General features: G+C 34.4%; 1 protein-coding gene across 3 annotated transcripts in view; it reads right to left on the reverse strand.

The window, feature by feature from the left end:
* Positions 1 to 2,970: 2,970 nt before the first annotated feature.
* The window catches only part of ZFR (zinc finger RNA binding protein), an 81,110-nt gene continuing 67,698 nt past the window's right edge, over positions 2,971 to 16,382 (reverse strand). For 2 of the 3 annotated variants that reach the window (XM_065905177.1, XM_065905176.1), the window contains 3 exons: positions 8,807 to 8,918; positions 8,582 to 8,679; positions 2,971 to 4,497 (listed from right to left, as the gene is read on the reverse strand). In XM_065905177.1, coding sequence (XP_065761249.1) covers positions 4,318 to 4,497; positions 8,582 to 8,679; positions 8,807 to 8,918 — 390 coding nt within the window. In that variant the 3' untranslated portion in view covers positions 2,971 to 4,317. Of the gene's footprint in view, positions 4,498 to 8,581; positions 8,680 to 8,806; positions 8,919 to 16,382 lie in introns of those variants that run through there. The other variant, XR_010658980.1, reaches the window with a different exon arrangement.

Here is a 16,382-nt window from a genome sequence, read left to right on the forward strand (position 1 = left end):
ATTTTCTCCACAGTCGTCATGTGTTTAGAATGTAAGCTTCGTGAAGTAGGATCTGTGGCAGACCCATGTACAGAGAATCTTGCCTATAAAGGATTGCAGAACTATCTCAGTAAAATTAGTTGTGATTGGTAATGCAGGTTTTTTAAAAATTTTATATTTACTGGTTGTGCCAGGTCTTAGTTGTGGCGTGTAAACTCTTTATGTGGGATCTAGTTCCCTCACCAGGAATTGAACCCATGCCCCCCTGCATTTGGAGCATGGAGTCTTAGCCACTGGACCACCAGGCAAGTCCCAGTAATGCAGGCTTTAACTTCCTTCCAGCCCTCCACATTGTGCATTAGTAAAAGGCAGACCTTCTGTTTCTGGCTACATTATAATGCACTGAGATATAACTTCCCTTTAAATAGCTTATGGCAAAGCTCAAGGTAAATTACAACACCCTGGACTTTTTCTCATCAAGAACCTGTCATACTGCATTATCCTGTATTTATTTAATATAGGGTCCACACTGATCCAAGCCCTAGGTTATGTCCTCTGTTGTTTCCCTTTCTACTTCTCAGCTAATATTTGTGTATTTTAAGAATGATTAATTACTTGGGATCAGACTTAACTGCCTTTTCATACTTTCATTCAACAGATTACTTGATTTTTAAGAATATTTCACATGAGGTTACTAACTGATCACTCCTTTCTAAACTGAAGACCCTTGGTCTCTAGTGCCATGTATTTACTTGGGACCATGTTAGGATAGAGTGAATAGAGTAGCTTTATATTTACCAAGGAACCAGATTAAGAATTGTTCAGAAAAACGACTCAAGCTTTTAAGTTAGCTATGTTTCCTATTTTCAGTTTTTACATCTAATATTATTACACTAAGCAAGATAAAGGACTAAAATTACTTAGATGATGACTAATCAATAAAATTGTTTACAGAATAGGGATACTATGATTTGCTAAATATTAGTTAACTTATTGCTATGTCATAAAACATCTTTGATATTGAATTTAAATAACTTAAACTGTAAAGCATGCTTATTAAAGCATGATCCACGTATAACCTGCATCACAATCACCTGTAGCTGAAGAAAAGCATTACTTGGAGATGGTCCTATAGTACTTGTTAAAGATGCAGTTTCCCTATGTGTACTTACACAGAACAATCTCCAAGACTCCAGGATACACTAAATGAGAAAAAGTAAAGTGCAGAGCAATGTACACAACATGCAACTATCTGTACAGAGACAAGTGGAGCACACACCTAAGTGTACAGACCATGTGTGAATATACAAATGGCTTAACATGCCTCTAGAAAGGGGAGCCATGTAATTGGAAAACAAGGGGAGGCAGAAGATATTTTATTTTATGCTGTATACTCCTTTACACTTTTTGACCTTTACAACATGTTATGAACAATCTGTTCAAACAAATAACTAAGAGAAAGTCCTCTTAAAATGCACGTTCTCAGGCTTATTCTGGCCCTCCTCAGTCAGAATCTTTGGAAGTAGGGCCTGGAAATGTTAATGTTTAGAATAGTCCCCAGATGACTCTCATGAACAAATCTGAGATCACTGCTTTATTATCTACGACACTATAAAATTTGCCCTTTATTGGGAAAAGTTTAACTCTGCCAAATTCAGTAAAAAGAAAAAAAAAAAGTAACTATTTATAACTTAAATTCACAACTTACACTGACAATGTAACAGCATGACCATACAAAAGACTTATGCTCTTTTGTCAATAAGCAGGGGAAAAAAAAGACTTAAATACCATTAACAAAAAAATCAGAGAGCCTCTCTTATAGCAAGTTTGCATTTTTGATACCAACTTATTCAAAGACATCAAAGAAACAATAGTGGTGAAGACAGAAATCTAATTTGGAATGTCTATCACATAACTAGGGAATGGGTGAGAGAAATCAGTTTATCTGGGTTATCATTACTGGAACATAAGCATGCATTGTAATAACAGGGAGAGCTAGTCTGAGATGCAGAGAATATATCAGCTGCCAAAACAACTGGTTCAAGAATGCATTAGGCATGGTAAGAACCAATGCTTGACTAGTGTTTACAGTTTTAAAAATTGTCAAAGCAGAAGAAAAGATACTAACAGATACTGAAGTCAGCCTTATTTCATATAAGATAGTTAATGCAGATCTAGCTAGAGCTATGAAAACAATTAAGCCATGCAAAAAATAAATAATAATGAAAAAAATACTTAAAAAAATTTAACTGGTATCACTTGTGTATCTAGACAAAGACACCCAAAACTAAATGCAAAAATTGGGAATTTGGGTTGAAAACATTTTTAGAAGATAATTAACTGCAAGATGAAAGGAGCAGACTCAACTGTGCAGAGAATAAACTTTCGATATCTATCAATTTCAACTCTGTTACTAAATTAATGTACTAGCTTTGGTTAGCCACTCTGGGCTTCAGTTTCCTCATCAGGAAAATAAGTAATACAGTACCTTCACTTATTGTTATGATAGTTTTAAACAAGAAATCACATGAAAGATCTAGCATGATAATTATCATTAGTGCATGATAAGTATCAGTTTTTTCCTTCTCTTCTAAGTAAGAGAACTGTGAGAAACATAATTCCAAAATTTTCACTGGGTGACTAAGTATTCAAGAGTAAAATGAGACCTGGAAAGATGGGGGAAAAAAAAAAAGACAGTTGCCCAAGATACAAAGATAGTATATCACAAATTCGGAAGAAAAGCCCAAGTTTCTTGTTCCTCTAAGAGTCTGGGGGAAGACTGTGCCCAGGAAAGAAACCGAACCAATATGGTACTGAATTATACAGTCTTCTGGAAATTACGTGCCCATAATTCTGGAAATTATGTGCTCATCTGTCAGGAATAACAAGATCTAAGTAACCAATAAATTTGAATATGGTTTTACTGAAACACTAAGTAATTTCAAAGCAGAAGTACTTATGTCAATTCTAACATATAATACATTTAAGCCATTATATGAATTTAAGTTTTTATTTGTGTATTTCACTGTAGTGCTGTGACAACAAAATGACATCTGTATACCAGAGCATACATATATTAACAGTAAGATGTAACTTTTCATTACACCACTGCTATAATATTTAGCTTTTTGTAGGACACATAAGCATGTAAGATGGCCACACCAAATAATTTTCTGTTTTTTTTCTTAGATAATCTTAATTTTTTTTCAGTAATACTTTATCAACCTCACTGTTAATAGAACTGTAAATTATCTGGGTGATGGGGTGTAGGGGCAGGGGTAGGGATCATTCAACTGTGTTATACTGTAATAGTTGCTAGAGTAATCTCACACACACACCAATAAGGAACTGTCTTCATAATTAAGGGCTAGTTACTGTTGTTAGTTGCACAATGATAAAGTTTTTTGAAAATATTGGTTAGCCCACTTATATATGAAAAATGCCCTTTCCACTTATGCAGAAGAAAAAAATATTCAGAAAGTTATTTTTGGCCTTGCTATGTCAAAAAGTCAACTGTACAAAGATCTACGTGTCAAACCTAAAATTATAATTTTAAAAGTCTATTAAAAACAAAAATGTCATGCATTTTTAATATCAATTATGCAGAGGCTTTAAAACTGTTGCAAGACCATATATTATATATTAGCTTTTATACTGCTAATACACAACTAACAGCAAACTTGATTAGATTAACAGAAATCTGTCTTAATTACACCTTTATATATCACACTAGAGAGACAAATGCCACAAGATCTGCAGAAACATTTAGTTCTGAGCACTTAAATGGCAGGATAACTTTTTGTGTTGTAATCCATCACATAAAGAAAAACAAAACGAAAAAAATTCTGCAGTCTCACGTTACAAAAAAACGTACTGCTGTAAAATATCAAGAAGGCGTAAAGGATATCTGTAACACAAAGTAACAACTAGTATCAAACAGCAAACAAAACTCTAAATAAAAGTATCAAAATACACATAGTAACTGAAGCACAAATACTGCATTAAATACAGTAAAGATTTAATAGGACTAGTTAATAAAAGAAACAAATATAGGGGGAGCTAGGGCAATCAGTAAATAAAACCAGAATAATGGGAAAAAAATCAGAACCATTGTAATTCCCCAAGTTGGAGCACAATTTTGGTGGTGGGGGGTGTCTTTCCATTCATATAATACCTAACACTGTACATTAAGATTTTAGTATCATAGAAAAACTTGGTTCTTCCATGAAATTCTTTAAATTCTCGATAATTTTTTCAAAGTAGACATCATTATGAATGAAAAACAGCCAACGAATGGGCACCTGTTGTTTTTTAACACTGTAGATTTACAGAAACTTTTTAAAAGTTATCATAATCTTTTTTGTCTTTTTTCCCCTCAGCTTCAAATCCATCAACTCCATCACTATCCCTTCTTCGTTTTCTGTTGTTGTGGATGTTAAAACGCTGGTTCATCTGTGGTAGTGGATCCATGCCTAGAACTTTGTGTATCTGGCGGAATGCAAGGAGTCGCAATGCAAACTGCAACAAAAAGAAAATTTAGTCAAATTAAAGAACTAATATTAATTCTTATTAGGTTTACAGCCCCACATAACAATATAAAAAAGCATGTTTAATGAAAGAAACACCTTAAACAATATTAAGGTTCACAAATGAAAGACTCTGTATGTTCTGAAGTTTTTATTTTCAGGTTTTTCTGTGTGCGTGCTATTTTTTTTTTTTAAATGTAAGTTAAAAAATATTTAACAAAATGATTATGCTCATTAAAAAAATCCTAAGACAGTATACAGCAAAAAAAAAAAAAAGCATCTCACTCATCAAATGAACCTCTCTTTGGTTCATATTCACATATCTTGCAACTTTTCCTATGGACGTCCATGTGCTCATCTTCAGGCACATGTGCCTCCGAACACACACCTCCCTAGCTTTACAAAATGAGGATTATACTTCTTCAACTTGTTACTTCGTGAACTAAAAAAAAAAATTTTTCACTATTGTGGCTATATATATATATATATAGGAATACATTAGGCATCAATGTAACAAGACCTCATGTGTCATAGGATATTTTGAGACATAGTTTCCCAATATTCTGAGAAATATTTAAGGAGATTCTACAGTCATTTGATTAAAAGGCAACTTTCACTATGTGGTTAAACCTTCAATATAACTGTATAGACTACTTCCTGAGATGTAATTCCATATAAGATTTGTTTTTTTTAAGTATACAATTCAGTTGTTGCTTTTTTTTTCAGTATACTTACAATTTTTCAACATTAACTACTCTCTAATCCCAGAACATTTTCATCACCTTCCTAATGTCTCACCCTCCCTTCACCCCAAAACCCCATGGCCCAACAGCAGTCATTCCTCAATCCCTTTACCCTGAGGCCCTTGCAACTATTAATCTACTTTTGTAACTTGGTAGATTTGCCTACTATAGACATTTCATATAAACAAAATCATACAATATGACTTTTTGTGTCTGACTTCTTCCACTTAGCATAAGGTTTTCAAGATTCATCTACCTTGTACGTATCAGCACTTCATTCCTTTTAATGGCTAATTTTCCACTGTATGAATATATCACATCTGTTTATCTACCCATCCATCAATTGATGGACACTTGGGATGTTTCCACTTTCTGGAAATTATGCAAAATGCTACTATTTATGAGGTGAAACTAGGGATTATTTATCATAACAGGATAGTATTTATTTAGAGCTACTTAAAGGTATTTCCCAAAGATAAACAGAATAAGGTTTTCATCTACATTTAAAGAAAATATCCAAAGATATCTGATGCATAATAATGAATAGTAACACACTTTTACTACAGAAATATTGATACTGATCCCCAGCCTATTCTCATATTAGGAGTTTCTAAACAGAAGACTACTTCAGTAAGGAAAACTACAGTAGCATCTGAGGCTGAAGTGAGCACTCTGTAAGATCTTATTCTGCATGTGATTTGCATGTACTTCAAATTCTAACAAGAGACATTTCTAATGTATAATTGGAAATTATTTAAAAGCAAATGAAATTTGAGGGTACTGAAATTATTCCCATACAAAGTCATCTTGGAATTTTTAAAAACAACATCAAAGAAGATGTAAGGTTTACTTAATTCTTTTTTGAGAAGGAAGATAACCTTACAAATGTGCCTTTTTAAAGATATGCTGCTCTATTGGACACCTACAGGAAGACATCTGAATAAATGACAAAAGCTACATCTTGCAGAAGCAACTCGAAAAAGATCACTAGAGAATACAGATACAAAATCAAAGGTAAATATTATGGAAGGAAAAGAAGAAAAGTCCCAGACAAAGGAAAAAATGAATTATTAATATGGGCACTATGGCCCACCAAAAAAGAAACTGAAATTGACCTAGGTACAATCCATAGAGCTTATTCAGATTTCACCAGTTATACACACACTTGGTTTATGTGTGATGTATACAGCTCTATGTAACTTTACCACATGTGTAGGTTTGCATTAATCACCATTGCAAGGTACTAAACTATTACCACAAAACTCTCACTAGCCACATCTATCCTCACCCCTATCCCTAACTCCGAGGAATCACTAATCTGTTCTGTTAGTTCACAAATGTTATAAAGATGGAATGATGCAGTATATGTAACTTCCTCACTTTTATTTATCAAAGTATAGTTAATGTACAATTATTAAATAATTAACTGGTGCCCAATACAGTGACTCATAATTTTTAAAGGTTATACACAATTTAGTTATTATTAATGTACTATTTTCCTATGCTGTAAATATATTCTTATAGCTTATTTTATATGCAACGTTTGTACCTTTTAATTCCCTACCCCAATACTGCTCCTCCCTACTTCCCTCTCCCCAATGGTAACCACTAGTTTGTTCTGTGTGTCTGCTTCATTTTTTTGTTATATTCACTAGTTTGCTGTATTTTCTACATTTCATATAAAAGTGATGGGCTTCCTAGCTGGTACGAGTGGTAAAGAACCTGCTTGCCAATGCAGGAGACATAAAGAGATGTGGGTTCGATCCCTGGGTTGGGAAGATACCCTGGAGAAGGGCATGGCAACCTATTACAGTATTCTTGCCTGGAGAATCCCATGGACAGAGGAGCCTGGGAGGGGGTTGCAAAGAGTCAGACACAATTTAAGTGACTTAGCATAAGTGATACACAGCATCTGTCTTTCTCTGACTTACTTCACTTAGCACAATGCCCTCCAAGTCTATCCACATTATTGGGAATAGCAAAAATTCTATTCTTTTTTTATGGCTGAGTAGTATTCCATTGTATATATACCATATCTTCTTTATCCATTCATCTGCTGATGGTTACTAAGGTTGCTTCCTTATCTTGGCACTGTAAATAATGCTACTGTGAATACTGGGGTATGTATATCTTTTCAAATTAAAGTTTTTTGTTTTGTTTTCTGGCCATACACCTAGGAGAAACTGTTGGGTCATGTAGCTCTAGTTTTTCTGAGAAACGTCCTTACTGTTCTCCACAGTGGCTGCACCAACTTACATTCCCATCAACAGTGTATGAGGTTCCCTTTTCTCCACTGACTTTTAACACTTTTCACTTCTTTACTTTTAACAAGGCCATTTCTAACTACCTCCTAAAATCAGACCACTTTCTTCAAAGTCACATTAAAGGTTTCCTTCCTTCCAACTAAGAATTCTCTTATTGGTTTTCAAATGCCCTGCTTCTTACCCTAAAAAATCATTTAAGTACCAAGGAAGAAAAAAGCCACTTAGGGTAAATTGTCATCTTCCCTAGAAAATTAAACCCAAAGAAATTAAAACAAACCTTGCTTAATACACACAAACTGGAAATCTTGTGAGTCTGTAAGATATTCGTAATGTATTATTATCATTGACTCTTCCTAAATTGTTTAACCTAACAATTTATTTTAATCCTGACCTCTTCCAAATTATTCTTGCCAGAAGAGACAACAGAACAGAATTTGAAGTCCCAAAAGTGCAACTGCTTTAGACTAGATTGTTATTGTTTATAGTTGGTAGCCATTTCTCCTCTTAGCACACTTCTGGAGTCAAAAAAGGAAAGCTGTAGAAGTTTTAGACTGACTGAAAGATTTAATTAATTTAATCTTCCCAACAATTCTCTTCGAGACAGATACTGCTCTTATCCCTCATAGAAGAGATGCAGAGCTGATATTTAAACTCAGGAGTCTAGACTTCAGAGCCCACACTTTTAATTACTATATTAGCTGGCCTTTTCAGTGGCAGGAAAGGCTAAGTCGTAACAAAAATTTCCATAAACCAAACAGCACATCACTTTTGTATACCCAGAAGACATGAATAGTTACTCTACTGATCCTGACATATAATACAACAACTTGATTTAACGATACTGAAAATACTGCAGTATTTTTATATTTATAGAGGACACACACAGTTAAAATAATAAAATTGGAAGATTAATGAAATTTAGTTTAAATTATATCCTAAGAGCTTACTTACTAAAGAAGCAGAATAATGAATACTACACGGTAATTTCTTCTAGAGGACAACTATAAAAAAACCAAAACTGTAAGGGAAGTGATAAAACAAAGCCCTGGGATTAGGAACACAACGGTACCTGTGCACTGGATGTGATGTCTTCACGCTGCTGGTCAGTCATTGTCGCCAAGGTATCAAAGGGATCCTTCTCACAAGGATCCAGAAGTCCAGGACTACCTACAGCAATCACCATAGGCAGAATAAAGTATCATCATCATCCATTTGTAGAAGAGTGAGTAATTCTCATTCAACCATCAAACACACAGATATTTTAAATGTTTATTAAAAATGAAGTAAAACTTACCTTTAAGAATAATCCCTGAAGAAATGCACTCAAAAACTCTTCTCAGAGCATCTCCAGGGCTTTGAGGACTAGAAGCACTACTGATTGCTTTCTCTACTAGTAACTCCATCGCCTAAAAACAAAAACATAAAAATGTGTTTGACAGCTTACAGCCCAAAGGAATTATTCATTTTCAGAATGACAAAATACTTATGAAACTATCATTAAAACTTTTAGAGACTGGGGCTTCCCTGATTGCTCAGTGGTGAAGAACCTGCCTGCCAATGGAGGGAACATGGGTTTGATCCCTGGTCCGAGGATCCCTCATGCTGCAGAGCAACTAAGCCCGTGTGCCATGCTATTGAGACTGTGCTCTAGAGTCTGGGAGCTGCAACCGCTGAGCCCATGTGCCACAACTGCTGAGGCCTGAGTGCCCTGGAGCCTGTGCTCCGCAAGAGGAGAAGCCATTCCAAGGAGAAGCCTGTGTGTCAGAAGTGCAGAGAAGCCTCCGCTCGCCTCAACTACAGCAAAGTCTGCACAGCAATGAAGATCCAGTAGGGCCAAAAATAAGTAAAATTATTAACAAAGAAAATTTTAAAGATTGAAAAAAATCACACTGAATAAGTCACAAAATCAGAAAATAAAAATTACATGTAAAAAAAATTACATGTAATATAAAATTAAAAATAAGTAATGAAAACAAAATAAGGCAATATATATCTTAAAAATTATTTTGTAATTTGTGCTTAATGAAGAAAAATAGATTAATGGGTTTTTTGTTTGGGATTTTCAGTTACTGCTATCCTTTCCTATTAAAATATGACAGTCCTTAAAATTCTTTAGATATTTAGGACTCACATATATTTATTCCTTAATGCCGACACACTGATAATACTGAAGAGTTATAGCAAGACCATACTCTACCAAGTAAAGAAGACTTGTATTTTTTCTTCATGAACAATTATCTAAATTTTCATTTAATATACAACTGTACTTCTATTATCCTTAAAGAAAATATAAATTATACTTTCACTGTAAATTACACTTGAGACTCAAAATCAGTTAAAACCAATGAATAAAAGAAAGAAGTATGGATTTAGGTCCAGAAAGTGTTTTGAAGAGTTTACTAGAAAAATCTGCTTCCATTTAGATTTTAAAAATTAAGATAAAATGTACAATTCAGTGGGTTTTAGTACATTTAGAAAGTTGTTCAACCATAACCATTCTCTAATTCCAGAACATTTCATCACCCCAAAGAAACGCCATACCTACTAGTAGCTACTCTCTATTCTCTTTCCTTCAGCTCCTGGCAACCAATAAGCCACTTTCTATTTCTATAGATTTGCATTTTCTAAATATTTTATACAAATGGAACCATGTAATATGTCACTTTTTGTGTCTGGTTTCTTTTACTTAGCATTATGTTTAAGGTTTATCCACGTTGCAGCTTTTACTCAAACTTTAAATAAAATCACCAATAACAATTTAAAGAAACTAAACAGACTGAAACTAGAATGAAACCCTTACAATGATAATGAAGTTTAAAACACTGAGGACCCATTTTTAGTTGTGTACTTAAAAAACTCATAGATTTAATTAGAGGTAAAAACTACATCCACCTACTCACCCCAAGGCCATTACTCAGATCTTTTAAGTAAGAATAATTCTTAAAGATTGGATATGTGGAGTTTTAGTTCCAAACAAATTAGGAATAAGTTGTAAGAGAGATACGAATCTGAAGAGAGAGTACAGATAGAAAGCTATATATAAAAAAAATGACAGCTAGAAGCATGAAGTTGAAAAAAATGTGAGAAAAACGGGTGTTAATGATGATAGATGTAAATTACAACAAAAAAATTTAAGATGGTTCAGTCTAATTCAACTGAAGAACGTAGGAAGTTGTTCAAGACACAAGACCCTTAAAGGGTCTTCATTTAAAAATTTTAGTATTTAAGGCATCAGCTTCAGTTATTTAGGCAACTCTATGAATGTATATTAAACACTTTTCCTGTCCAGACAAGTATTATTTCAAGATGTCCAAAAAACGGAAATCTTTGAAGATGAGGATTGTCAATTGTCATTTGTGGAACCCCTTTGTCTAGCATAAATGGCTGGCATATAGAAAATACTTAGTAAGTATCTATGATCAAAATAATTTTGGAAAGAAATGTGAAAATAATCCTGCTAATTAAAGAAATCAAGGGTTCTAATTAACAAGTTACTAAAATACAAAATTGATGTCTTAAAATATGACCTTTCCAAAAATACCTCAAATTCATAAGTATTTTTAGAGAATGTTAAAGGAAAAACAAATATTCAATAATCAGCTATAATACAGGTGCATGCATACTAACTGCTCAGTCATGTCCAACTCTGCAACCCTAAGGACTGAAGCTTGCCAGGCTCCTCTGTCCATGGGATTCTCCAGGCAAGATTATTGGAGTGGGTTGTCATGCCCTCCTCCAGGGGATCTTTCTGACCCAGGGACTGAACCCAAGTCTCTTAAGTCTCCTGCATTGGCAGGTGGGCTTTTTTAACTACTAGCACCACCTGGGAAGTCCCAGAATATAGTTATGTCAAGATATAAAAATATTATAGGTAATTCAATGCTTTTTTAAGACCTGATTATTGACTGACCTCTACTGGGAATATGTAATTTATACTTATGTATTAAGGTAGAAACTAAATAAGAACCAGAAAGAAATGAGTATTTATGAAACACGAAGTCCATATATTGAATCACAGTAAGACTAAGTCAACTATCTGCCTTCTGAGATCATTTGCTGTGAAGTAAGCAATTTAAAAATGTTAATTTTCCATGGAACATGGCTGGTCTCCAAGCAGATGTCCACAGTTAGGAAAGCAACAAAAGTATTAGGAGGTTTATATACTCTTAAATGCATGCATTCAAAAGTAAAAGGACAAAAAAAAGTAAAAGGACAACATCAAAGACAAACAGAATCAAACAAGGGAAATGATTATTTAGGCAATAATGCAAAGGATTTTGATGACAAAAGTTACTTAAAAAAGAAATGTTCTCTTAAATATTATGTTAAATGACATGAAATCCAGGATTGCAATATTTGCTTTAGGAAAACATTCATGTGGTATATATTCTTCCTTCCCATCTTTAACAGTAGTAACTTATTCCTCCAAGTGAAAAGAGTTATCTGCCCTGTGATGTCAGTGTCCTATCATTTATCATTTAGAATCTCCTCACTGGTTCTAAAACTGACAGACAGGAGCTCTCTCACTACAAGTCATCATCACTAAAATCTAACACACTCTTCCAAACAAACAAATAGGGCTTCCCAGGTGGTTCAGATGGTAAACAACCTGGCTGCAATACAGGAGAGTGGGTTTGATCCCTGGGTCAGGAAAATCACTTGGAGAAGGGAATGCCTACCCACTCCAGTATTCTTGCCTAGAGAATTCCATGCCTGGGAGTTACAGTCCATGGGGTTGCAAAGACTTGGACACAACTGAGCAACTAACACTTGAAAAATAAAATATGTGAAAATATATGTGGAGCACATATTTTAACTGCTGTATGAGCAAAAAGAACAATTATGGCCTCTTAGCCTCTTCTTTGGGGACTATCTCATCATTTCACAAATAATTCTTTTTTTTTTTTTTAATAAAAAAAGATAAAATTCACATACTATAAAGTTAACTATTTTAAAGTGAACACTTCAGTGGCATTTAGTACACCTACTAATATGTTGAACAACAGCCACCTCTATCTAGTTCAAAACATTTCTATTACTCCAAAGTAAAACCCCTGGCTCATTATGCAGTTTCTCCTCGTTCTCTCACTCTCTAAGCCTCAGGCAACTGCCAACCTTCATTCTATCTATCTGGATCTGCTATTCTGGGTATATTATACAAATGCCATCATATAATGTGTAACCTTTTGTGTCTGGCTTCCTTCACTCAGCATGATGTTTTGGAGGTTCATCCATGACAGATCATTCTCTTTCATAAAATATTTCTTAGCTTAATATACAGTTTAAAAATCAAATATACAGTAAACATTAAAACATTAACTTTTTGGGGAAAAAAAAAAAAAGCCTTTCTGCAATTTACAGCAGGTATACCATTCTAAAGGTATGCCAATCTAAAAGGTTTCTATTCTATGCAGCATTTCTTAAGTCAGATCAACCTTACAAGAGAATTTTACCTATACTTTTTTTATTTCATCACTATAGATTTAGGACAAAAGAAGAACTAATTTGAAGGCAGTATATTATTTGCTGCACTCACTGTAGTGGTAAACACTAAAGGCAGGTGTTAGGACTTAGATTTATTCAAAGAAAGTAATCTGAAGGCTAAACAAAATTGAAGATCAAGTTCACAAGAACTTCAAATTTCTTTCATGCAAACCAAGAAGAAAAGTTACTCTCTGCTTAAGGTGATAGTACAAAGCCAAATCTCAAGATCTCTTGCCCCCCCAAACCTGGTTATGATTAAAGAAACATGTATGAAGCACATTATCACCACCCAAACAAATATAAAATGGGCTCAATTAAATGGAGGAAAAGGCCAGTGAAAAGAGTATTTCTAAGAAAGTGAGTGGGCTTGGGCAACTCTCCATTTACAGTTCCCTAACTGGCTCTTTAGAAGAAAATGGGGAAGGGGTTGGCAGTAGAGTGGGCAAAAAACCCCAAAAATTTCACCAGAACTCTCCCAACTCAGAGAGTAAGAACAAGTCATGTTGTGGGCAGCCCCAGGCAAAGAAATATTTCTAAACATAACCACCTTTCATCCAACCAGAGAAAGGAAAAGCAACAGAATTCATCAGTCTGAAGGCTCTTTGTGGAAGACAGGTAGGGAACAGTAGAATTCCAATTATCCACATCTAATTATCTATAATAACAAATAGACATTTGACTAACATGCAGATAAAACAACAACAACAAAAATAAGATCTTTCAAAGGAGTAAGAAAGAGGGGAAAATTAATATCAAAGATTGCTGTGAACTCTCAATGCAAGTTTCCCAAAGTGGTTTCACACACCCCAAACCTTCTGCTGATTCAGGTAAGAGAAAGTTCTTCTTGAAAGGAGATGGTAAAGAGTTTCAGGAAAAAAAACCAGAGCAAATTCTGCAAATTCTGCATAGGCAAAGGCTCTAGGAGGCCATCAAGGGTTTGAAACCTGAAGCCTAAAGGTGTGCCAAGGGAATCTACCTCAAAGACTACCACAGCACACTGAATTAGGGAACAGAAGAGAGAAAGCCCATGTCTGGAAACTCCCTGGCAGTACTGTAGTTAGGACTCACTGCTTTCATTGCTGGGGCCTGGGTTCAATACCTGGGCAAAGAACTAAGTTCCTTACATGGGGCACCAAAAAAAAAAAAAAAAAAAAAAAAAAAGAATATAAGCAAGAAAGAAAGCCAAACACTACTCCTTTCCATAAGCAATCCTCAAAGCAGAGCTCATGGGGGAAGAAAAAGAAGTATTTTATTTTATATATTTTTTAAAAAAGAAGTATTTTAAAAGGGGTGAATAAACTAAAAGACAGCTCTTGTTGGCGTGCTTTAGTATGAAAGGATGACTTGGAAATGGAACTGACAATGCTAAGCCCTAAAGAAATGAAAAAAACTAAAACCAGGCATGATATCTTTGCATTTGGGTGGAACATAGAGTGAAATCTATTTCCTATAGACTTTGAGAGTCCCTTGGACTGCAAGGAGATTCAACCACTCCATCCTAAAGGAAATCAGTCCTGGGTATTTATTGGAAGGACTGATGTTGAAGCTGAAACTCCAATACTTTGGCCACCTGATGTGAAGAACTGACTCATTTGAAAAGACCCTGATCCTGGGAAAGACTGAAGGTGGGAAGAGAAGGGGATGACAGAGGATGAGATGGTTGGATGACATCACTGACTCAATGGACATGACTTTGAGTAAACTCTGGGAGTTGATGATGGACAGGGAGGCCTGGTGTGCTGCAGTCCATGGGGTTGCAAACAGTAGGACATGAGAGACTGAACTGAACTGATGGACTTTTAAAGATACTGTTAAGTTACTGCTTGTAATAAATGTATGCATCTGGTGCAAATATTGAGAGGCAGATTGTATGTGTAAGGATAGACAGTATGTGTCTCTACTTTCTGCTCAGTTTTGCTGTGAATCAAAATTTTTTTTTTTTTTTGCTGTGAATCAAATTTTTATCATTTAAAAAATAGTATTTATTTAGAAAATAATCTCTTCTGGAAGAATCTTAATTTAAGGGGATGAAGATACAACTATCAACATTTTGAGTTATAGAGAACTTGATAAATAAAAAAACCAATAAAATTAAAACCTCAAGGTTGAGATGAAAAAGGAGACTGAAGAGCTAATTAAGCATACTGAACATTACTATAAAACTAATAAATGAATTATAAATAATAAATATTGGGACATGCATGAAAACTAAATTACTGCCAAAGAAATAGTTAACAGGGGACAAAAGAGGAAAGAGAACAAAGACTAAAACAATCACAAAGATAATAAATATATAGGACAAAGGGAATCCGACATAAGGGTAATTGGTGCCCCTGAAAATAGAGGATCATATTAATCATTTGTCAAACATACAGATAAAGATTTCAATGAAATGATGACACTAACAACAGATTCCAGGACATAATTTGGTGAAGTTACTGAAATTCAAGGATAAAGAGAATTCTTTTACCAAAATTCAGAAAAAGTAAAGGCAAGAAAATTAGGCTGGGCTTATGGTGGCTCAGATGGTAAAGAATCTGCACAAAACACAGGAGACCTAGGTTCAATCGCTGGTTCGGGAAGATCCCCTGGAGAAGGGAATGGATAACCACTTGAGGATTCTTGCCTGCGGAATTCCATGGGCAGAGGACCTAGGAGGGCTACAGTCCATGGGGTCACCAACTCTGTGACCCCATGACTAAGTGATTAACATAAACTAAATTTAGCAATACTCAATGCTGAAAGATAATGGAGCAAGACTAATAAATGGAGGAGAAAAAATTGCAACCTAACAATAGATTTTTCAATAAACTAATGGTAATTGGCAAAGATTCTCAAACATGAAAGAAATTTTAAAAACTTAAAACACTTTTTGATAAAAACTACATGATGATAAAATGCAGTCAACCAAGAAATAAGAAGAGGAAACCCTGGTAAAAGCCCTAGGCATTGGCACCAAAGCATTTAAATAGAGAACATTAAATAATCAAAGGGAATATATTGACACATAAGGTAAATGTAGTTATTTTTAAACCTTTAAGATTTAAAAAAGCATTAAGTGTAAACTTTCCTGTTTTCTAAGTGGAATCAGCAATCACTGAGTAAAACAGATAAATCAAGAAACAGCTTTTGACACATTAAAATAAATGAATGAAACAAATGGGAAAAAAAGAAAATATTAACAAAAACCCAAAAGAGGATACAAGGAGTAGGAGGAAGTGGTCATCTTTTCAGCTTTTATAGATGAAAGGTTAATAGACATTATCTAAAATTGTTAAAACAGACGAATGAAAATATCACACAAAACTATAAGGTCAACAACTAATTGTCTAAATAATCAGAAGAGAAACATATTCACACATAAAAAAGAACAAGAAAAGGATAAG

Source organism: Muntiacus reevesi, chromosome 14 (assembly GCF_963930625.1).
Source record: "Muntiacus reevesi chromosome 14, mMunRee1.1, whole genome shotgun sequence".
NCBI lineage: Eukaryota > Metazoa > Chordata > Mammalia > Artiodactyla > Cervidae > Muntiacus > Muntiacus reevesi.